This window comes from Phoenix dactylifera, chromosome 4 (assembly GCF_051530095.1).
Source record: "Phoenix dactylifera cultivar Ajwa chromosome 4, Ajwa_hap1_PhDact_Kaust_v1.1, whole genome shotgun sequence".
Lineage (NCBI taxonomy): Eukaryota > Viridiplantae > Streptophyta > Magnoliopsida > Arecales > Arecaceae > Phoenix > Phoenix dactylifera.
The window spans coordinates 47,305,202-47,329,264 of NC_143193.1; the positions used below are offsets into that span (position 1 = coordinate 47,305,202).

The 24,063-nt window shown below is 36.3% G+C and overlaps 1 protein-coding gene across 3 annotated transcripts; it reads right to left on the bottom strand.

Moving 5' to 3' along the window:
- Positions 1-2,472: 2,472 nt before the first annotated feature.
- On the bottom strand, positions 2,473-23,157 carry LOC103714945 (rab GTPase-activating protein 22-like). 3 transcript variants are annotated; one of them, XR_015977272.2, is made up of 12 exons: positions 22,737-23,157; positions 22,247-22,412; positions 14,792-14,890; positions 12,940-13,043; positions 7,751-8,532; positions 7,535-7,657; positions 6,960-7,048; positions 6,671-6,856; positions 4,900-5,301; positions 4,072-4,155; positions 3,619-3,841; positions 2,473-3,002 (listed from the first exon to the last, which is right to left on the bottom strand). XR_015977272.2 is itself a non-coding variant. In XM_039133674.3 (11 exons), the coding sequence occupies exons 2-11, from the start codon at positions 22,367-22,369 to the stop codon at positions 3,791-3,793; spliced, it is 2,058 nt and encodes a 685-aa protein (XP_038989602.3). In that variant the 5' UTR covers positions 22,370-22,412; positions 22,737-23,080; the 3' UTR covers positions 2,473-3,790. The 3 variants fall into 3 exon arrangements, 1 of the variants encoding a protein (XP_038989602.3); XR_005514874.3 differs by having other exon boundaries at positions 6,671-6,871; positions 22,737-23,080; XM_039133674.3 differs by having other exon boundaries at positions 2,473-3,841; positions 6,671-6,871; positions 22,737-23,080.
- Positions 23,158-24,063: the final 906 nt, after the last annotated feature.

Sequence of the window (24,063 nt, forward strand, 5' to 3'; positions counted from 1 at the left end):
ACGCCTAGCTTAATTTATTAATTTAATTAATTACTAATCTATAATTTGTCATCTTAATCCAGAATGAGTGCAATACATGGTGGATAGCATCATGGCAGTGCTATCTCCTATTTTCTAATCAATCATTTATAAATTCAAATTATTTTTTACTTACTAAATATTTCAATATATATCTGATCACTGTAATTGATTTGGGATTTACCTTATTAGTCTCATATTTGCAGGTCTCGATTCCCATAATATTACTGAAACCTTAGGAGATTTTTGACAAGTCTTGGATCACCATCATTTTATTCACCCTCCTTTCATGGCTACAACGAATACCGAGACTTCAGTCATAACAATCTCAGCCAATCACCAAGATGGCCAAGATTAGTAGTATGAAAAGGCTTGGATATAAATATAGACCAAACTAATAAGAATGGAGATATTTGCAAATGGATTGGATCACAATAATAGTAGTATAAAACCAATTGCCCAGCCTAGGCAGATAATTTCCAACGGATGAGCATAGAAGTTATGTTAGATAAATCATACAAACAACTTATTTTTACTAAAGATTCACCAGGCAACAAATTATGACATAATGATCATGCTGATAAATATTTATATAAAGATTCACCGGGTAATAAATTATGACATAATGATCATACTGGTAAAAAAAAAAAAATAAATTGTGAATATTATTGAGCATGCTTTTCAAGTTGTATTTTGCAATGATTTTTGTTGTAACGTTCTTCAATAGTGAGATGAATACGGCTATTTCAAGAGGATATCTATATTTTTATATATACAGAAAACAACTAGGTTACATGTGAATCCAGACTTTCAAACAGTGAAACCCACATGTTGATTTATTGTGAATCTCTATATCTATTCAAAGGATAGAAGAGAGGAAGCCTATCCTTTCTAAAATTCAGAAAAAATTTAGAAAAACCATAGAAAAATCGAGCATACCATATCATGAATTCGAAATTAATTGGACTCTTCTTCCCTAATCCTCCTGTGGAAAGAAATATAGCTTTTCTAGAATTCTACTGAAACAAAACAAAACAAAAAAAAAAAAATCTCATTTATCTTCTTTAACTAGAAGTTTCACTTATCCAAAACACTTTTTGATTAGAATTAAGCTCTCATAATCAAAAAAAAATTATGGATTAAAAAATATAAATAATATATATTATACTTAAAATATAACATTTTTATGTAAAAATTCTTTTCCTTGCTTGTTTGTGCTTCTTAATTTTAAGATAAATGCATTTTGAGCTGACACCCACTGGGGTGGAATAGCCCGCATTATAACTATCTTCAGGTCACAACTTTTACAAGTTTGCACAAAACCATGAGTCACATTGAGCTTATGATCAAAACCCGAGCCTTTTGACTGAAAACCCAAGCTAATGGGTTTGCCAGGTCCATCTTGCACATTGTTGACCCAACCCAACCCGAAATGGACCACTTTGGAGCTAATGTCTTCTTGAACCAACAAATCCATCCGACCAAGCATATACTATTCCCCATATCAATTCCACCAGAACCAGTGGTTTTTGTTTCCAAAAAGGTTCTTGTGAAGTAACATCCTTCATCAGGCTTCATCCCACCCACCAAATGAGCATGTTTAACTCCGGAATAAAGTGGATTGGTCAAGGAGCAAAAGGGGAATTTAAAAAGAAACGGGTCTTATTCCACTTAAACTAGATAAAATATGCTGGTAGAGTACTGGAAGTTCGTTTCAGTTTCTCTCTCCAATTTGCCCCAAGTTTATTCCACTCATCCGGATAAAACCAGTCCCGAGACTGAGAGGAATATAGCGTCTACACCATGACAGGGAAATTAAACGAATGAAGTATAAGCATACAAAGTGGAGTGGTACACAGCCCCCTGTCCCTATGTGGAAAGAATAGTTACAGGTCGAAATAGAAAGCAGTCCTCTGCTCCCCAGCATCAAAGAAAGGGAGATATAGGTCACATTGTATATTCCTGCCAAACGAGGTCGCTATTCTCTGTCCACCATTGAGGGCCACGCACATGATCACAACAACCCATTGTTGAACTGGGCTCGGATGGTCGTTTCCAATCCACAAAAAAAACGGAGAAAGAATCCAAAACACCATGGCAAGTAGCAGAATAAAGTTGAAAGAGGAAAGAATAGACCAAAACATTGAGAGAGACTCTACTTCAAGTGGGAATTATCACTAAACTTTTCCATATTTCTTTTTGTGGAACTTTAACTTATTTACTGCATGGTACGCCTCCTGTGCCATGATAAGTGGAGCAGGTACGAAGCATGATAGCTTGCCCCTAGCATTCTTCCAAGAACAAATTCAGTTTGCGATTCGTAGATGCAAATTAGCTCACAGTATAGGCAAGATATTGTCACCAAAACTAAACATCATCCATGCAGGTCTTCAACCCACTGCTTTATTCACAGTATCATGAAGTACCTCTAAGATAAATTAGCAATTTGGTGGATTGCAGAAGAAGAAATTTGGAAATTTGCATTAAGATTGACTTGACTATTTTGTTGTGAATACCTTTCCAGGATGTTGTAGATCTTTATCTACATAAGAACACCAGTTAGCCATCGATTGATGCCCTAAAATGGATACAAAATTCTCTCCCCTTGAGAAGCTGAAGTATGCTGTTTCAAATTCCATTGGTAAGCCTACGTTACAGAAAGCAACACTCTGATCCAAGGCAGTTTCTGAAAAAATGGATTTCTTCTAATGAAGAGATTTCAGTTATCCACAAGTTTGATGCTCCATTCTCCCCCTAGCCTTCCAATTACCTTCAGCTGATAACCGCATGTTGAGACAAACTGAGGAAAATATGGCTGACATTTTTCCTCTCACGAGTAGTCCGAGGAGCCTCAGCATGGCAGCAGCAACCAAATGAAGCTCTATGCCAGGTTCCAAATTAGCTAAAAGAGTAGCTGACTCCACTTTTCAGTTTTTGAGTGCTTTGAAGTATACGGTTAAATCTGAAGATTTTGCACAAATTGGCTGAAAACAGGAAGATATTGTGAGTATTTTCAGAAAGATATGGTTACATACTGCGAAGGATGTGCATTCTGATAAATAATAGATATTGAGCATTTGCAAAGAGTTGAATTACTTACCATCTCAAATGAAAAGATTGTTCGATTAGTTCACCACAGAGCACTACTGGTTCACAATTTGACAATGTAGCGGTCGGCATATTACTAATTAAACTACCGATCATAGGAAGTGTCAAAAACTAAAGAATTTTCTCGATAAGGTAAATTAGGTAATCAAGAGGTACCATAACTAGAACTGAGTAATCTACTAGGATTAAAGAAAAGAAGCTTTGACACATGGGTCATACAGGGTTTCTGCTGATATATGACAACAAATGTCTCAGAACACTTCAGAAAAGCAAATGCAATTAATAAGATTTCTATCACATAACAAGATTAAAAACTTGAATATAGTAATGCCATCTAAACTATATAAATGATCGCAAGTACAGAGTTGGAGCTAGAGATAGTTGCAAGTCCGGTGATAGTTCCAGTTCACACTAATATGGTGCTAAAACAACATAACATTCAATCAGTTTCAAGATAGGAACACAGAACATAAAGATCAGGAAATGACTTACCTTGCAGAGGCGTTGTATTAACAGAAGGAATGAATATATAACTGGAGTTCTGAAAAGGCCACAATTCTTCCTGCTCAAGTTCCACAAAATAATAAATAGGAAGTGGCGCTATGAACGCAAAATGTTGGGTAGCAACTTGGGCTGTCAATTCCGAGAGAAGTACGATAAAGGTTCAAGCTTTTTCCAAAGAAAGCATGTGAGCAGTGCTTGTTTGTTCCATTAACTGTACCAAACACAAGTTAAAATTTCAAAACAGGATCTTCTGGATAAAATGAATAAATAAATAAATATATTCCGAATAAATAAGCAAATAGCAATGTCTATATCAAATGATCAAATGTCAGATTGTGAGGGTCAAAAGTATAGCAGGCCATGACAAGCACAACTTAAGGATCAAGTTGAAGAAAAACTGTTATCATTTTAAAGTTTTTTTTTTAAAAAAAAAAATCTTACCTTGTAACTGTACTTCTTCCTTAGTTTGATAGCCATATGTATGCATCTTTTGACATTGATTTTGAGCATATTATCATTGAACATCTGCAGAAGAGTAGACAAAAGGACGACAACATATTATTCAAGCAAATTATGACAAACTTAAAAAAGTCCAATTAAAGCCTTCTCAGATGTCGATACAAATATGTCAGCTTTAAATATATAAAAGAAGCTTATGGACATAAATACTGGATGCAGACTACAAATAAATTCAGTATAAGGCATAAAATTCTACAGTATAATGTAAGACATAAATATTAAAATTAATGCTATATCTTAGCTATGTCAAATTACAACAAGAGAAATTGTAATTAACTAGAACTTGGCACACGTAATGTATATGACTTAGTTTAGACAGTTTTGATGGATGGCTGAGCCAATCAAGCAAAAAAGCTTTTGATTTCTTTTGTTAATATTGAATATGCATCCTCACCTCTCATTATGTATTCCTTGTGTCTCTCTCTTTAGATATGGCCAGTCTCTTTATGGAAACCATGGCAGAAGTGGGTTGATTTAAAAATCCTTTAAGACAAAAATAATGGCAATGGTTGGATGTCCATGGAGTCACTTTAAGATTATAACATAGTAGTAGTGAACTGCTTATACAAAACACAGTAAATTCTAGAAGTTGTGCAATGAACAAAAGACCCCAAAAACAAACTAATGATGACCTGTTCACTGTTTCCAAACACACGGAAACTCACCAAGACAGATTTGGAATGATATATCTAATCCATTTCTATTTGTATCTAGGTTCTGGAAATAAAGATAAAAAGAAAATAAACTTGCCTTAATTATATCATCAAATGAATGAGTTTCTCTCATTATCTTTTGGCGGTTGATTACGAGGATTGCTGCTACGCAGAAAACAGGCAATCCATCATCCCCCTTTCTCATTGATGCGGTGGTATTGTGAGGCTGCAGCTGATCATGTCTTGACCAGAAATTAGCCTTTGTCAGGCCACAAAGGGGATGACCTGAAATGGACCTCACCCCAATGCTATAGGGCGCCCAGGCTTTACCATTTCTGCGCTGAGGCTGCATGCTTTTAAATTTTCTTTTACCATTCTCCATGTGTTCTGCCTTAATTGCCACCTGTGAATTGTCTCGAAAATTTAAAACCAATGGATCAAGGCAAATTTCCTCTAATTGCCGAGTTAGAGCTTCATCAAAATCAGCAGCCCAGACCATCTGAAGAAATTAATCAGCAGTTAGATTCCATACAACAGCTGACGAATAAAAGAAGAAATAAAAGTTAGTGAAGAAAGTTCTAATCAGTGTCTCATAAGTTGTGTTAATTGAGAAAATAGAAAACCTACATTTCAAATCTTTGTAAATACTCAATTCCTAAACAAGCTTCAATATCTTCAAATTTTAGCCAATAAAACATGAAATCTTAATGTTTACCTCTAACAATAGATTGGCTTTTCTATTAGATAGAAGTGAATAATGCATTTTTTTTAAGCTATCTATCATTTAGAAGATAAATGGTGCCAGCACCTGTTCATCTACACTCTCATGGCAGAGTGTTACGTTTCAGCCCCTTTTGCCTAGTTTAAGATATTCCATCATGTTGTCATTGATGTGGTTTTATATCATGAGAATTCATGATTATGTGCACATAATGCTCTGCAGAAATCCCTCAGTTAAAAGCTACAGACCTTCCCGGCATTGTTATCTAAGAAAGCACTCAAATTTGAGAAGGACCTCTGTCCTTATTTTTTAGGTTTTGTCAATGCCTTCTTTCCCGAAGGTTTTTGTTCCCATAACTAAACTTCCAATTGTACCCTATCTTATTTTTATATAATGTTCTTCTGTGCTATATTTTTTCCTTCCAAGGCTGGATCATACTTCAGATCCAAGCAGTAACTAAAGCTACATTTAGCTCCTGCACCAAATGAAATCACATCAATAACCTTTCCTCTCTTTTATGTAGCTTTCACATATTTGGTCCTCTTTTAATGCATCCTAAGCTGTACTTTGCCCAATTCGCTCATGATCAGAACATATCAAATGGTTCACTTTATTCTCTATTAGTGGAACTCTTAAGCTTTGCCCACGGTATTCATTTATAATGAGCCTTCCAAGATACAACAAACCTCAAGATTTCTATGTACGATGAAATTATTGCTAAAGCCCATCTTGCATGCATATACGATCTCTATTGCCAATTTTCTTCCCAGGTAACAGCATAAGCCAACTTAAGAGTCCTATGAAGTGATCCCTCCTGTCTATTTGTTCTGATTATAAACCTCATGGGTGCCCAAAAGCACATCTCCACCATATCCATCTCAAACTATTGAATTTCGAGAACTCATACACTGTTCCTGTGGCAAAAATTACAGGTCAAATGTCATACTGCAGTCCAAATGATACCAAACAAAGCATAGAACTGCAGATGACTTTTATATTACTCATAAAGCGAACCTAGTGAGTTTTAGGGTCCATATGCTGGAGTACAGCCCTTTTTCTCAATTATCTTGACCATAGAAGACAGATACTATAGCATCGTTTGACTAAAGTACTTCCCAAAAAATGACAACATATTTAGGACACAAACCTCCCACATGCGGAGAGCCTCATCAAAGGAAAGTTCGCGACGAAAAAGCACCAGTAGCATTCGAAAAGCAAAATGAAGACTTTCAGCGCCAATGAGCAATAGATGTTGAGAGATTTCAATATCTGTTAATTCCAAGATCTTCCATAATGATTGCAATTGCTTCATGACACCAGTTGGCCCTTCTATCTGGAAATTTTCACGCTAAAAGACACCACAATGGATATGTTAAAGAATGGACATAATTTAACAATAAAAGAGACAACAAATCCAAGATAAACAATAAATTCACCATTCGTCGTAGAAGCATCTCAAAGCACCAAAAAGCATCTGCATTATCCTCATATAGCATAACAAAGGGAGAGAGCAAATCACTCATACCTGCAAGCAGAGACCTCAAATTATAGTAATAGGATTTCACTTGTTAAAATGGAAATGCCTTTAATGTTCCCAAGGTATACATAACCAACTTGGTTGTGCCTTTGAAATTATATGGCTGGACTATCAAATCAACGATCCACGCCACTTATCATCATCTAAAAATTTTCTAATGTAAAGAAAAAATGTCAAACGCATTGGAGAAAGAGTTGTTTGGATGTATGGTTGGGAATGATCTGAAACACTTGAATTTTGGTCCTCATTTGGCAAAGGAATATATGACTTGATTCAATGTGGATGGTCAACTGGAATAACCAGCAATGTATTTCGCATGGATCATAACTAAGTAAAGCACTGGGACCAAGCCATCCACATATTAAAACTTAAAGTAAGATTATATTCAGTCTATTCAATTTGAGACAACAAACATTAACCTCAAATTAAGAAAGAACAAAATGTTTGATATGGAAAGAAAGATTAAGAGGAAACCTTGGCAGTATCCAGTAGCAGGATCTATCCATGCATAAACAGCGAGGATATCTGACATTCTGGCCATATTTTTTGAGTCACCATAAAATTCAAGATGACTATCAGTTCTTACCACATCAATGACTGCAAAATAATGCATCTCAAGCTTTCAGACTAATGTAAAATAAATGAATTTCAATTTTGATTGTTTGAAAATCCTAAGTGTTAATATATTACCAATTCGATGAAGCGTCCAAAGCCACTCGGAAACTCTGTCTTCATTTGCAGCTAATCCACTGGAAGTGGTCCGATCCACTGTAGCTTCTTTTGGGGCATCTGGCATTGTTGACCTGTTTATAACTTCTATACTACAATCAATTTCCTTTGACACTTCGACATGATTCAGAGCATCTGATCTAAAAATATCAGTTGCATTGTTGCTTGAACATAATGGACCATTCAGATGAGAATTTGATTCCATAATTAGATCCACATTGTTATTAATCTGGAAGCTATGCATGTGCTCCTCCCCAAATCTCAATGTATGCTCATGCTTCTGAGTTTCATTTTCATTCCCATCACCTTCCTGGAATAAGTTTATTACAGGAAGAGGAAAATCAAAAAAGCTCTCTGTGTCATACTGAGGTTCATGGAAATCACTATCAAAATTTCTTGGGTAACAATTATATGCCTCGGAAGAGGGCAAAACATATGAAGAGTCATAGGCTGAATCATCTGTGCTCATCCCGCAACTGACGAGCTGAGCAGATTTACTAGAGCTTTTCCTTTCATGTGCATATGATGTGTCTGTACAGGCATTACTTAAATCAGAATAAGTCTCTAACTTGTCAGTGGCATCACAAGAAGCTTGCCCATTTTCAGTTACAGCTTCCCTAATGTCATTTTCTCTTGATAGAGTCCTCATATCCATCACTTTGGACCCAACATAGGCAAGGGAGCCAGTACCAACACTTGAGTGCATCATCTGGCATTGCCTAATTAAATCGTCATACCGCTCCCTGCATTGAAAAATTACATGTTATGGCATGCCCTGGAAGATCCAATGGTAAGATTAATTCAATCCCTGGGGGCAGGAGGCTGATCCAAGGAAGTGAAAAAAGCAGCACACTAAAGATATCCCACTGATATTTGAAGGAAATGGATAGCTGTTGATTCTTCAGCTATCACTAGGCATCCTTAAAGCATGCCAGAGAACCATTTGATATAATTTGCATCCTTACTACTGTATATTTTTTTCTAGACAAATAGCTTTGACTAATTAAAGTTGTTGAACGATGATAATATCAACTGACTATAACATTACTGCTACAAATATATCTTTTAGTTTCATAATATTAGCACATAACTGATACCAAACTTGTGCACAAACATATAGAGATCCTAACTTGAAAAGCTATTTGACTTCCATGGATCAAAAATCACAAAGCTTGTTTGAGAACATATGCTGTGAAAATATATGCAAAAGGCGAAGAGAATATAGCACGTAGAAGCTTATAAAGTCGACTTATAAAGTCGGTAGTTCGACGGCTTAATGCTTGCCAGAGATAGTTCAGTCATTTGACTCGGAGATGTTTGATGAAACGGGGCTCCTTGGCCCAAAGAGATGATCGTGTTATCAAAGTCGATATCTTCCCGACAAAGGTGAGTATCAAGGTCAGCTCTTTGTAGGGTAGGGTTTTATCGAACAAAACAAAGTTTCAAAATAATAAAGAATCCTCTTTTTTTTGCTGTAACTACTTGAGCCGGATGAGAGGAAACCTTCTTCATCTTGTCTTGAGTAAGAAGCTGGCCTTGGTTGAATAAGCACGAGGAAAGGAAATCTGTCAAGCTAACCATTAGCGGCGCAAATGATGCATATCCATAAGTTAGCACAACAAGGATACATATATCTACAAGCTATGACACCAAGACTCATTTCACCAGCACCCATGTGCCTCTGTCCCCAGGCCCAAGGGGGGCAAATGGTGTGCGAGTAGTTTTGTCCCATCCAGGATGAGATAAGCAAGGGGAGCCCTTAGGTGAAAAGCTTATTGCAGCAGGTGAAACTTCATAATGCATCCTGATCAGCAACTATAGCAGGGTTTGCCATACCAGTAGGTATCGGTGCATACCAACCGTACCGTACCATATTGGTGCTAAACCGGTACGTGATATGGGGGCGTACCAACATTCAGTATGCCGAACTACCCCTATACCGAGTATACCAATACTATAATAAGATGGTACCAATATGGAATCCAGTACTAAGATGGTATACCTTGAGTTATATGTTAGAATTTTCAAGTTTCAACCGACTTATGATCAATTGAGAAGTGATATGGATAAATAGATAGACTGCAAAAAAAAAAATAAAAAAATAGATAGAATGTCTAGATGTGGGAAAAAAACATGGCTGAAAAATTAAAATATGCTGAAGGATCATCGCAACAATAGAGAGCTAAATTGATAGGCGAAAAAAATTACAAACTCATTAAGCTCTTCAGACCATAGTTCTCTCCCAATGTAGATGCAACTGAGAGAATAACTTTTCCATACGTTGGAATTTAACAATTTGTTATTCCTTTATATAAGTCTCCAACTGCATAAAGAACAATTTTCTCTCTTTTATCAACACTTGATAGAGTGGTTTCAGTTTGCAAACTACCCCTCCACTGACGTTGTAGAGAAAGGACCAAAAAGAAGAGAATTCAACTCTCAAAAGGCTACCATCTATTTGATTTTTTTGTAGTCAAGCATAGAAAAGGCTTTCAACCTCCTGCTCAAATGACAACCATATTACATATTAACTGACTCCTAATGAAATTATCACAAATTCAACTCAAGAATTAAAGTTTGAAGGATTGGTACCGTATCAATGACTGGGTGTGGTATAATCCTTGATAGGAGGTCTATATGGGGGTGGCACATGTCGATACACCTTGATACAAATGAGCAAGATATTTTTTTATTAAAAAAATGTACCTAGTGGTACAAGGTCAATATGAATTGTAAGGAGAAGCAATAGACCCTGATATGCCTTAATAAGGGTGATATGGATAGATATGGGCCTAGTTCACCTAATATCATTGTGTACTGGACCCTTTTGTACCAACTCATGGCTAGCAAGTAGCAGAAAAATTATACATGAGATTTTAACCCTTGATTCAACTATTCAACCAAAGTTGTAAATCATAAAAGGCATACCAAACTTGCAAAGGCAGCATATAAAAGTTTCCAAATGGTAACTCATTACAGTATTACTAATCGGACAAAAAAATTACAAGCTTGATGAGTAAATTTTCACTGTCTGCAAGGGTCAATAGAAATCAAACAAATGCAAGTTAAGATGAAAAAGATGAATCATCCAGTACAAAATCCTAACCATGATATACAATATCGGACTAAAACAACCCAATTCGGTTGGCATTGTACTGTACTGACCACGAACTAGGATAGTTCATGGTCTCAATACGACATAGGGCCAATCCATTCGAAACCAAGTTTTGTTCCGGATGGTTCAGAAGAAATTTTGAGGCAACTAACAATCTTTTAGAAATTTTTGAAAATTATCTATATTTTAATTTTGAATTAAAAATTAATTAACCTATGGAAAATCATGGATATTTGTAGGTGCATTGTGATAATTGATCCAACATTTTTCTAAAATTTATGATGATTGGTTTTATAAATTTCACGATTAGACGGTCAACACTGGAGTTGAAAAGCAAGAAAAATAAAAAATAGGATATCAGGTGGTAGCATGATGAAATAATAAGTGGTCATCACCATTGGAGGTGTGAGTGGTGTTCCTCCGATGAGGGATTGTCCAGGTTATCTTGCGATACAAGCAATGATCACAATGACTCTGAATCATTAAGGATTCAATGGACAAGGAAGGTGGGCATGGGCGTGTATCCATATGGGTTATAACTTGGCTTGGGAGGATATGATCCGATATAGGATGATAATCTTGAGTAAAAGGGGTATTCTAATATGTCCAGGATTTCCACTCAACACATCACCTCATCAGCTAGATCGGTCCTGCATCGACTACCTCTAGGTCCCTTTGCTTCATTCACTGGTTAGTTCTAGTTTGAGTATGGAATGCAGGATAGAGACCACGGACATAAAGCACCTAGAGGTAGTCGATGAAGGACCGATCTAGCTGATGAGGTGATGTGTTGAGTGGAAATCATGGACATATTAGAATCCCCCTTTTACTCAAGATTATCATCATATATCGGATCATATCCTCCCAAGCCAAGTTATAACCCATATGGATACATGCCCTCTACATCTTCATGTTCAAGCGGGTATCATCCTCTCCAGCCTTTGTCAAACTATAAATCATACCTTGCTAAATCCTTTTTTGGATTTTTGCCACTATACCCAATGGAGTAGCAATATTAGCAAAGCCATCTAATACAAACAACCTAACAGAATCCTAGATGGCACTATATTAAGGCCAGCATCAAGTCACAGGGCTGAACTTCGAACATCACCTAAAATGTGTATAAGGGATATCAACACTCGACTTGGCATTGAACAAATGCTTGTGCATTACATTTCCAATTTTTTTAGTATAAGTATTTTTACATTTTTAATATTATACTTACTTTAACATGTATCATATAGTCACACTATTCTACATCAAAAACAAATTTAGAAAACTATCTTCCGATCAAAACTAAATAAGGAAAGCTTAAAAACCTTAAAAAAATGAAAAATGGGTTCTTTGTGTACCTATACGGATCGATATAATATGGCATGGTACTAGTACAGTACAGTACCGGTCACCTACCGATACGTACTATGGTATCAAGACTGTGAATCTCGATCAAAACAACATGAGCTCCTCAAAAAGTAAGATGCTGACATATCTATATTCTAGAAGCTTTACTTTCAAAATCATAATTTTTTAATTTCATCAATTCAGAATTTTAAAATCTCAAATGGCAATATTTTAAGAATAGATAATTGAAAGCTTGAAAAAGGAAGGGCAACTAAACAAGAAAAAAATCCACGAACTTGGATATACTTTTCCAATTCAAAAAATTTGGGGATTTTATGATTTTCCAAAACAAGATAGCATGTTATCATCATAAAGAAAAGGTATGCTATATTTCTTACTTTGAAATATATTCAAACGAAGTCATAATATTAGCCAAAATTGAACTTTCACTAAGAAAAAAATTTCATGCTGATCATACAAATGAGTCGACACTACCCGGACCAAAAGATATTCACGTAACCGTTCAGAATTTGTCATGCACCTAAAGACTACAAGTGTCCAAAAGGCAATAGGCAATTTAACCCAGAAATACATTCCACAGAAGTACATATTTTTAATTATTGACTAAGAAAACACTACATGTGCAATAGCCAACTAATCAACGCTAATATACAATAAAAAACAAAAGTAAAACCTTCGAGCCATCCTTAGTTGCTTTCGATACTCAACAGTGCTGCTTAAAGCATAACAACCAAGAAGAAATTCCCAAACTTCTGCCCGTATAGAAGGATCCACACCCTGCATTGTGTAGAAAAGAATGCATACAAGTAAGAAATATACAAAATTAAACTTCTTCAATAATACAAGGGAAAAAACTGAAGAGAAGATTGAGGTAAGGTGCTTTTGGAAAATGTGATTGATGGGTGATATTGTATTGTATATTTGTCTAGGACGCATGGATACTTCAAATCACATGGTGTGTCTATATCATATCCATATTGGATACCGATTCTCATCGGATACCTTCAAATACATGTCTGATATTGTGTTAAGTATCTATTTTTTAAAATTGAAAAAAGTATACTTCCGGATTCACTTTAGATACTTCCCCTTTACATCCAAAAAATGAGGGGAGGGTTAATTTTGTAGTCTATATATAAACTTAAACTATTAAGTATGGATTGTGGTCTATGGAATAATAATAAATGATTAATTTGTAAAAATTAATGCTACCATATAAAGTATGAACTATGTTATTTTGATAAAAATAGCCTATTATGCTTTATGGATTCTTTTGTTATATATATATGTATTTGCATGTATGTATGCATATAGGGTTGGAAATAGGCTCAAGCTGGCCCAAAGACATTGGGTCAAGCCAACTTTGGATTGGGCTTCGGACTAGGCCCGAAAGAGTTCAAACCCGTTTGGGCTTAAATCTAGAGCCCATTTGTTTTTCGGGCTAGGTTGGGGTATGTCACTAGCCCGACCAGAGCCTGAGCTCAAACAAAGCCCGAATTTGGGCCCGAATCAATTTATTTTTGTATGTTGTTATTTAGAGAGAATAATGAGGAAGTAAAGGATAAATTAAAATGGATTTAGTTGAGAGAGCCTAATTTTTAACTAGCTCATTTTTTTGCAAAACAATATTATAAAATATTAAACTTCAATCGAGTTCAGGCCGAACCTATTTTTGGCCCCAATGGGTAAATTTGGGCAGGCCCAATTGGGCTCCGGCCCGGGCTTAGGCGGGCTTGGGGCTGAATTATCCAAATATTTTCGGGTCTAATCCCGACCCAAAGCCCAAAAAAAATTTTCGGGCCGGCTTCGGGTAGGGGCATAGCCCGGCCCGGACCGGCCCACTTCCAGCCCTATATGCATATATATGTGTGTGTATATATGCATATACATGTATAAATATAATGTATATGCATATACATGTATAAATATAATGTATATGCATATACATGTATATATATAATGTATATGCATATACATGTTTATATAATGTATATGCATATACATGTTTATATAATGTATATGCATATATATGTATATGTATCTATATGTATATGTATATATATGTATATATATATATATATATATGTATATATATGTATATATGTATATATATGTATATATTCCTTGATATATCCTAGCCTTATCATATCCTACTTTTCAAGATTTGTCGTTCCATGTATTCTTGCATCGTGTTGTATCTGTATCTCGTATACAGACAACGAGAGTTTTATATAACCTGATAACACTACATAAAGTTGCATCGACCAATTCTTTCCTAAGGATCTTCACGAGCAAGTTGAAATTGTGGTAAGAGCATGTTTGATCACAAAATTTAGAGAGGTTGAAGGATCATATTAAGATAGAGATAATTAAATATGAATTTAGAATTATGAACAATCATGACCTATTCGTGGCATATTTATGGAAAACACTAGCAAGCACATCAGATGCAAAAGTCTTAGTACAAAAACATTAAAGGCATTCAATACTTAGAAAAAGCAATAAGAACCTGGTTAGCAACTTACCCCTAATACAATTAATTTAAGTGCTTTTCGAAAACCTATAACCTTCCCATCGCTATCAAAATTTGTTTGCCACTTTTCGGGCCTGAGCATTTTGCTTCCCTGTATCACACAATTTAAATCAAAAATAAGAAAAAGAAAAAGGATATTTAGAAGAAAAAAATTACAGACTTGACAGTGGCTCATAATATCCATTGTATTGGCATAATATGCATGCAGAACATAAATTTAATACAATGATTCATTTAAAGACAGTTATTCAACAATAAATATAATCATGTTACAAAATCCTTTAAAATTTCTAGAAAAGATAACCGCATAACAGCATCAAGTTGCAAGTGACATCAGTGAAGGATGTTATCACATTGCTGTAGTTGAAAACGAAAATATGGTCACAAAAGTAATATCTCAGTCATTATCAAAATTCATGTTATGGTCAACATAGCATAATTATAACCTCATTTCAGCCAAAGCAGTCATCATGAGATTTCATGCTGTTATATATACAATACAACTATAACTACATTTAACTTTTCCATAAAAGCAAAAGTTACAGCATGTCAGGAATAAATGAAGGTTAAAAATTGTTAACCACTTCCTGCCAAAAGTCAAGTTATTCACCCACTATTAACATATCTGCAGCAGAAACCATCTGGTGACAGCATTATCCTTGTTCATTTATTTCCATCAGACATAGGGATGTTAATGGACTTAGGCCAACCGCCATACATCTAAGACCCAAAATTATTTCATGCCAAGTGCACCTATCTTGACAAACCAAAGCCCAAGCCCAGTTCAAATATTAATATTATTACATTGCATAAAAATTTATTCTACTAGTAAACACAAACAACCAAGCATATTGGTAAGGGTTCACTCAGGGTGTTGTAAATCTCCACAGCATGTGAATCACAATTGTCAAAGTTTTATATGTAAATCACCACATAAAAGCTTGTAGGATCAACTGCCAACAGTGCAGCAAGGTCGCAGTCAGCTAAAGCCTAACTTTTCTCCTCCCACCCTTCTCTCTTCCATTTTCTTCTTAACAGCAAAAGACAAACCCACACCCACCCACCCTCCCATGCACGCACATACATTCATGCACACACCGAGAGAGAGAGAGAGAGAGAGAGAGAGAGAGAGAGAGAGAGAGAGAGTGATTGGCCACTAAGGCGAGGGGTTCAGCTTTGTTTGGTGGAGCAACCCTATTATAACTTATAAAAAACCTAAACATGCTCTCACTGCGTCCACAAACATGTGCACATCCCCTTTCCCTACCACCTTCATACCTATCTTTTTCTCTCGACTTCCAATTGCCCTCCGGTCCCCTTAGTAAGGATGGCAACAGGTCGGATATGGATCAAATAGGCTATTACCTATACCCACCCCGTACTTACCTTGGGCAAGGCAGGGCAGATAGAGTCTCGAGGCAGATCGTGGTGGGTAGCGTTAGACACGGCGTGTTGAACGAATCGGATCAGACAAAGCTACAAAAATCATTTTTTGCATACAAATCTTTTTTTTTTTGCCTTGAGGGGATTTATAAAGAGTTATATACAAGGATCACTGTATCAGTACTAGGGCCTGTACTGGTCGGCCAACGACACAGTTCAGTACACCCCCATGCCATTCAATGTCAGGCCAGTAACACCACAGCAAAGAGAGCAAGGCAGAGGAAGAATGAGAGTGAGAAAAAGAAAGAGTGAGGGGGGGAGAGTGAGAGGTAGAGTGAAGAAGGGAGGGAGAGAGACGATAAAGGTCGGCGAAGCACGGCGCAACACGGCAGAGAGGGCGGGAGAGAGGAAGAATATGAGAGAGGAAAGAGAGAGAGGGAGAGAGAGGGAAAGAGATGGAGGCTGCTGAAGGGCCATGGAGGCCGGAGAGTGGCGCGGAGGGACGGAGGAGGGGCTCCGCCCTCCAGACCCCTGCTCTCCTGTTTTATTCAAAACAAGAGTCCATCGAGGCCCCTTTTTATTTTATATATTTTAAGTAAAGTCGGCAAGGAGTTTTAAGTAAAGTCGGCAACCTCCTTGCTAACTTCACTTAATATTTCTAAAATAAAAAACGGCTAACGGAGGGAGTTGCTGATTTCACTTAAAATTTGCAGAATAAAAAAGGAGACCTAACGGACTCCTGTTTCGAGCGAAATAGAAGTTTGGATATGTAGCCCCTCTGCGGCCCTCTAACGACCTCCATCTCTCTCCCTCCTTCCCTTTTTCTCTCTCTTTCTCTCTTTCCTTCTCCCTCTCTCCCTCCTTCGCTGATTTCTCATTTTGAATGTCAGAGTCGTCCCGGTCTACTGCCAGCACGGCTCGGTATGCCCTGAACCAGGCGGCCCAAGATGTTTCGCATTCCTTGGTTATGTATATGTAGGTTAGGTTCAAGTCAGAGTTTGCTATTACTCGTACTCACCCCGAATCCGCCATGGATCGGGTAAAACCCACTCAATTAGGGTCTGATTAGGTTGGATACCTAATGGAGCGGAGTTAATTGCCACTCCTCCTTAGTTTGCTAGTTGCTACACCTATGGCCCGCTTAGTTTCCCCACAAGATCACTAGTTAATTCTAGAGACCTCATTTCTGCTGTCATATAGCCTTGATTCTTGACCCCCACCTTCATTCTCGCTATTTCTATCATAGCCCACCACACTGGCTATGCCTCGCTGTCATGTCACACTTACGTCCACTCTACAACTTCTCAATTCCCTAAAGACCCAAACGACCATACTAGCTTTGTAGCCTACCTTTCCTTCCAAGCTCTCTCCCTATGATAAGCACTCAAGCTTGAGTCCAGCAACACTCGAGCCAACCCTAGCCTAGCCCAAGAGTTTGAATTCATTAGCTACATGATACATCCATAGGTTAAAGAAATTAGAACTTTTGTCAACATAAAATGTTCCTGAGTAAGATTTTTTAAAAAAAACAAAATTTGATAAGATTTGAATGCAACAAAAGACACACATGTAAATCTAAATTAGGAACTGGTTAACTTTTACAATATTTCATTGCATATACATAATCCTTCAATCAGCTATCAAAATCAAGGCATAATTACCAATTTTGCAAATGAACATGAGAGAAAATACGAAAAGAAAACAAGATAAATGAGGATAAGAAACAGTTGTTGGACAAAAGAAGAAAATATTTAATAAAACAAGAGGTAAAACGTGTAACTCACAATAAAGCAAAGTTAAACCAATAGGCTGCCCTCACTCTTTAATTATTTTATCACCTTCCAGCAAGTATCTCCTAATTTTTTTATTCAAAATTTTGTTAAAAATAATAGGGTCTACATAATGAACAAAATCCTGACAACCAAAGAGAAATCCCTTCGAGACTTCAAGAGCAAGTATTGAATATGTTACATGAAGCAACTAACCTACTATTGGGGGCATAGCCTACTATATACAATTCCAATAAACTCTTTGACCCACTCACATTAATACATGAGAAAGTGATGTTTTCTGAACATGGTACAGCTACGTTTACATAAGTTTCTCACACTCCCATCAAGCTCATGTTTAAATTAAAGAACGAGTTTATAAACATGCATCAAAAGCATAATTTCTCAAAGAGGCTAGAAATTGGTAGTGGTTAGAGGTACAATGTGTATTAGTAGATAGCAACATAGTTGACACAAAGGAATTTTATAAGCTTTAATAAGGAAATAGAAGTAAAGAGGAGGTTGTCAAGATAGATTCTCCTCATGATACCAAGAAGAAATATAAATTTGTTCAACATGCATATCGCATGCAAAATTTCCACTCCAACCACGAAATAATCAAGCTAATAATATCTTCCACTAGCTGATGATACTGAGTGGGATCAAGGCCCTTATCAAGCATCAGGTCAAGCAGGACATGGTTGATGGGAGGTATATTGATGCATTAGAAAGTACCTTTGTGAAAAAGTTGAGATCCAAAAAGTAGTTTAGCATGCCAAGGCCCCTCTATGGCTCTATCACAAACTAAAACTAGAAATGTTGCTTCAATAAGGCCAGAATATATACATTAACATGAGTAATAATCATTTTGTTGGCAGTGGCTAGGACTAAGAATTTGCTACAGAAGCTCAATGTGAAAAGAAAATTAAGCTTTTACGAACTTTGGATGGCAAAAATATTTAAGCTACGCACACAGAGCTTGTCTAAGTCTACTTGACAAAGGTAACAAAAAAAATCCTAAGCCGCCAAAGGGCACAAATAATGGAACAAGTGGCATCTAGAACCCATTTTAAAAGAACATAAGTTCAGATATATAGAATGTAACTTTAATGAGAATGGAAATGAAATGTGTTACCAATTGAAATTAATGACCAAGAGATACCACAAAGTAATAAGTTTCATTATTTAGGATTTATTATACAAAATAATAGGGAGATAGATGAAGATATATAATAAAATTACAGCTCCTTGGATGAAGTGGGGAGGTGCATCTAGAATATTATGTGACAGGCATATACTTTGAAGATTTAAGAAAAATTTCATACCACAATGGTAAGGCCTGCTATATTGTATGGATCGATGTGTTGGGAAATAAAGAAAAAACATGAAAACAAGCAAAGTGTGGCATAAATGAGAATTAAGAAAAACTTTTACAGCATAACGTATGGCCTACCATGTTGTATGGCTCACAATATTGGACAATAAAGAAAATGCATGAAAACAAGTTGAATATGGCATAAATGAAAATTTTAAGATAGATATGTGCTAAAATAAGAAAGGATAAAATAAGAAATGAATATATGAGGAGAGTTGTAGAAGTTACATAAATCAAGGACGTGATAGAAAATTGACTAAGATGGTATGGACATGTACAATGAAGATACAATAAGATACTAGTAAGGATGGGTGCTTTGATTTGTGCTAAAGGTTGTAAGAAAAAAAAAGAGGAAAACCTAAGATAACATGGATGAAGGTTGTGACGAAAAATATGAAGAAATCTGGAATAACATAAAAGGTGGCCCAAAATAGAAATACTTGGTGAATAAGGATCCATGAAGCCGAACCAAATAGTTGGGAAAAGACCGGATGGTTATGGTATCACGAATTAAGGTATTCTTTATGTTGATCCCTTAACAAGGTTATTGATGAACTAGCAAATATGGTTTTTAGCCAAAAAAAAATAGCAAATATGGAAATTAAAGCATGAAAAATGGTCATGTTTGGCACAAGCCACAAGATATTCATAATCAATGTTGTGCGTAAGGAAGACGACGCCATGTACTTGTGCTAAAAAAAACAAGGCTACTTGCAACTTTTACAGCATGCTACTTTCAAACAAGGTGGAAAGTCTTATCAAATTATTGAATTAAAAAATGAGTAATACTATGGATGGTAGATTGCATCCAATGAAGCACTAGCAGGGTGAACAACATTCAAGAAAAGTATCAAGAGAGGAAAACAAAGATGCAAGCAAAATATAACTCTACTAGATTGTGTGAGAAATAGAAGTATATCACCCAAATGTAGAGGCATCCTTCACCCCAAGAAAAGAGCTCCTGGAGTTAAAACAATAAAGTAAAAACCTAGATTTGCAAGATCTCTAAAGCAATAACTTTGTTTTTAAAATGCTAAAAAGCTCAGATCACTCAAGCAGCCAATTCAAGCGTTACCAATTGAATCATAGGCCAATTATATCATGGGTTAACCACTGCTCAACAGATTCAAGGTTTATAATACTCAAAACATCATTTATCCTTCCTCATGCAAAATTCCCTATGTTCCCCTTTAGGCCAGCCCCAGTATGGGCTCCTCTTCAACTCCTGCTCATGTGGTCTCCTTCCAAATTTGTTATCTCCCTCAGTAAAGTGAAAGGAGAGAAGCTCCAATATTGGCAAAGTCCTCTCCATCAAACTTGATGGCACAAAAGTTGACGTTGGCAGATGACATATTGTTGCAGACAATAGTAGGGATGAAAAAATCCTCAAGGCATTAGGGAACAGCCATCACCACTAGTTGGATGGAGACCAACATACATGTTGACCCTAGGGATAATTATGCAATCATTGAGCTTCAAGCCGACGGGAATATCATGATCCATGAATTTAATTTTGATTGTTGGTAATCCGTGGAACAACCACTAATGGTAAGCCCCAAGCTATCATTGTTGGTGGACATAGAGGCAAAACTATAAATAAGCAAAGAGGCGGTTGTTGTTCGTTCTTCTGCCACTTTTGTTGTTAAGCTCACTACAGTTCCTTACCCACATTGCTTTGATGATAAGGCCCTATTCTCATTTGCCCACAACTGACACCGGAGGCCACCGGAGACATGGCAGCATCCAAGCTAAAGGAATCGAAACATGGCTAATGGACACATAAGAAATGTAGCAAGAGGAGGGAATTGAGAAAGAAGAGAAAGTTTTGCAATTAAGGGCATAGACTCAAGTCCTTGTGACACGTTCTGTAGGTCGTCGGGATCGTCCCAACTTCCTCTTCAACCCATCCTGGACATTCCGCACCTCAAGTGTTAGGATAAGGCAAGATAGTGGCACATCCCATTCCATAGAAAAATCAGGATAGCCCTATTCGATGGGATTTAAATCACTAGTTAAGGGATTAGGGATAAGAGAATTTTTTTCTTTCCTCACTATGCAACTAGTTAACCAATGCAAGTCATTGGCCATCTAATCTAGGATATTCAGATGGTTAAATCACTCAGGTTGATGGGTTGAAAGAATTTCTACAATTTCCTAGTGTTGATATTACTTGATCCACAATGGGATTTAGGTGATAGGCCAACTTGGCCAATCCCCAACCATTTAGGCATCTTATACATTACACAAGATAAAAAATATCACATTGATATTATGTTGATCCTAATTGATTGAATGCTGACAACCCACAACTAGTATTGCATATGCTCAATGGTGGCACGTTGAGGTAACCACTTTGCATATTGTTCATCATCCATCGACAAACAAAAGGTGCTTAAAACATTCATTGAATGTTAAACATCCAAGAGACCATTTGCTCCATAAGTAGTGCATTTTGCGCTAGCGCTGCCCTTGCCTTATTCTCCTACTACTCATCGTTCTAATATTTAGTTTCTGTCTAACATAGGTCTGGGATCATTTGTTTATGTGTGTGACTAAAAGTCTAAAACTTCATATGTTGAAATATATAGTGAGGCAAACTAATTAGTTTATTGATTCAAGTACAGTTGGCAGCAAATAACCATATAACTGTGATATTAACAATATATTACGCTATCATCCTTCTTCATTTTGATTTACTTTTGTTGTCTGTACCTATGACGCATTAGAAAACATGATAAAACATACACAAAACAGAAGGCATACTCCTTAACGGCATATAAGTTGTATCAGCTAATGTCCTGGAATGCTTCCCAATCATCAAGAAGAGCAGCTGCTCCAAAGTTTCAACCTTCTTAAATGAATCAAATAGGTTTCACTTACAAAATAAGACAGTTCGGATAGCTAAAAACTAGAATCCGACCTTGGAAGGCGAGTGATGAAGGCATGGGTCTCGAATCTCTCTGACCATAGAGCTGAACCGGTGAAGATTCGCTACGCCCGACCTCCCACACATCCATCGCGACTCCTCCCCGTCAAAAGACATCGCAAACTCTTCTCCTCCTTCACCGTCCCTTCCTTCTCACTTCCTGAATCCAACAACTCAAAAATTTCCCTCAAATCCTTCTCAGTACCAAACAAATAACGAAATCAACCAAAAAACAAATCCCTAAAAAAAAACAGAAAATCTGATTCACATAACCGATCAATTAGATAAGCAGAAGCAGTGATGGTCAAAGAAACTCGCTAATACGATAAAAAAACGAATCGATCGAGAAATCAAGAAAAAAAAAAGACGAGAAAAAACACCGGAAATCAAAGCCCGGCAAATCGAAACGGCTTTCGTTCAAAAGAGCTAGAAAAGATACAACCAACAACGAATCGAGACGGACAACGGGAGCGAGAGAGGGGACCTGGGTGCGCAGAAGGAGGATTGGGAAATGGGGGCGATCGGAGAGCTCCGGCGGCATGGACAGCGGGAGAAGGATGCCGTGGCTTCCGCCTTGGGCTGTGCGCCGGAGATCTTTTTAATTGGGGGATTGAGAGAAGGGAAAATAGGAAGTAAATAAAAATCCCAACAACAGGAAGAACGAATGACATACTCCCGGTCGAGTGTAAAAGACTTGTCTTCTCCCCCCCCCCTCTTTTTTTCCTTATTTTTGTTTAATTTCTTGGTGTTTTGGTGTTTTGGTTTTTCTTGGGTTGGGACCGGAGCGGGTACGCTGTGTCTCGGGACCGACTCTCCAACGTTTGGCATGGACCGTTGAGTCCATGGATTCCTATGTGGACCCATGGAAACCATGTTTTGTTTTCCTTTAGGTAACATTTGGGTCTGGATCATCACCGCCGGTCCTTATCTCAAGATAATCTAATTTTTGATAATTTAAAATGATCATATTTAATAGACTATGGACGGATAAATAAAGATTTTTAGATATCTACGAGTAATCTATTTGATATTCCATAAAAATATAAGGTTACTCACTATATAATACAAAAATTATCGCTGACATATTTCATAAAAATATATTTATTAATGATATAAAATATATGATAATAAAATATTAATATATTTATTTATATATTAATTATTAATATTTTTTATAAAATATATTTATTAGTTCTATATATATATATATATATTAATCCTATAAAGATATATTAATTGTTATTATAGAATTAATATTTTTATTTATACTTATAATATATTATTTTTAATACTACTAATTATTTTAATTAAAAATTAAGACAAATAGAAGTAATATATTAAATACTTCCATTATATAAATATAAAGTATAATAATGTATTTCTACTTAATTTAAAATTATCATTGGATAGTAGTATGACAATAATATAATTAATAATATATTATAAATATAATATATATAATATCAATATAATATAATATTATATGTAATATTGATATAATATATTAACGGTATATTGATATTCCAATTTTTTTCACTGAATCGAGGAACATTCCTCAACTTTCAGCCCAAAATCACTAGCTTGGGGTGATCTTGGATTTCTGACCTCAAGGACAAGCATCCCATCACTAGGTTGGACGATGATTTGAGGGGTGGGAATGATTTAGGGTCACTGCCATATAGAATTACTATTGTGCAATCAAATATAGTGACCTTATCACCTCCACCTGCATCATCCCTGATTTTGGGATAATCATCCCATACCAAATGCCCCCCAAATGAATTATTGAGTAGCTCTTTATTTCTCCTTGC

What these genes read in the sequence shown, in the direction of transcription:
- LOC103714945 (XM_039133674.3), bottom strand. Translation starts at nt 22,369, where the DNA reads ATGTCTTTTGACGGGGAGGAGTCGCGATGGATGTGTGGGAGGTCGGGC. An exon ending in TTGGACGCTTCATCGAATTG is followed by an intron (nt 7,658 to 7,750) that starts GTAATATATTAA and finishes ATTATTTTGCAG; the next exon opens with TCATTGATGTGGTAAGAACT. An exon ending in AGATGCTTCTACGACGAATG is followed by an intron (nt 6,872 to 6,959) that starts GTGAATTTATTG and finishes GGTGTCTTTTAG; the next exon opens with CGTGAAAATTTCCAGATAGA.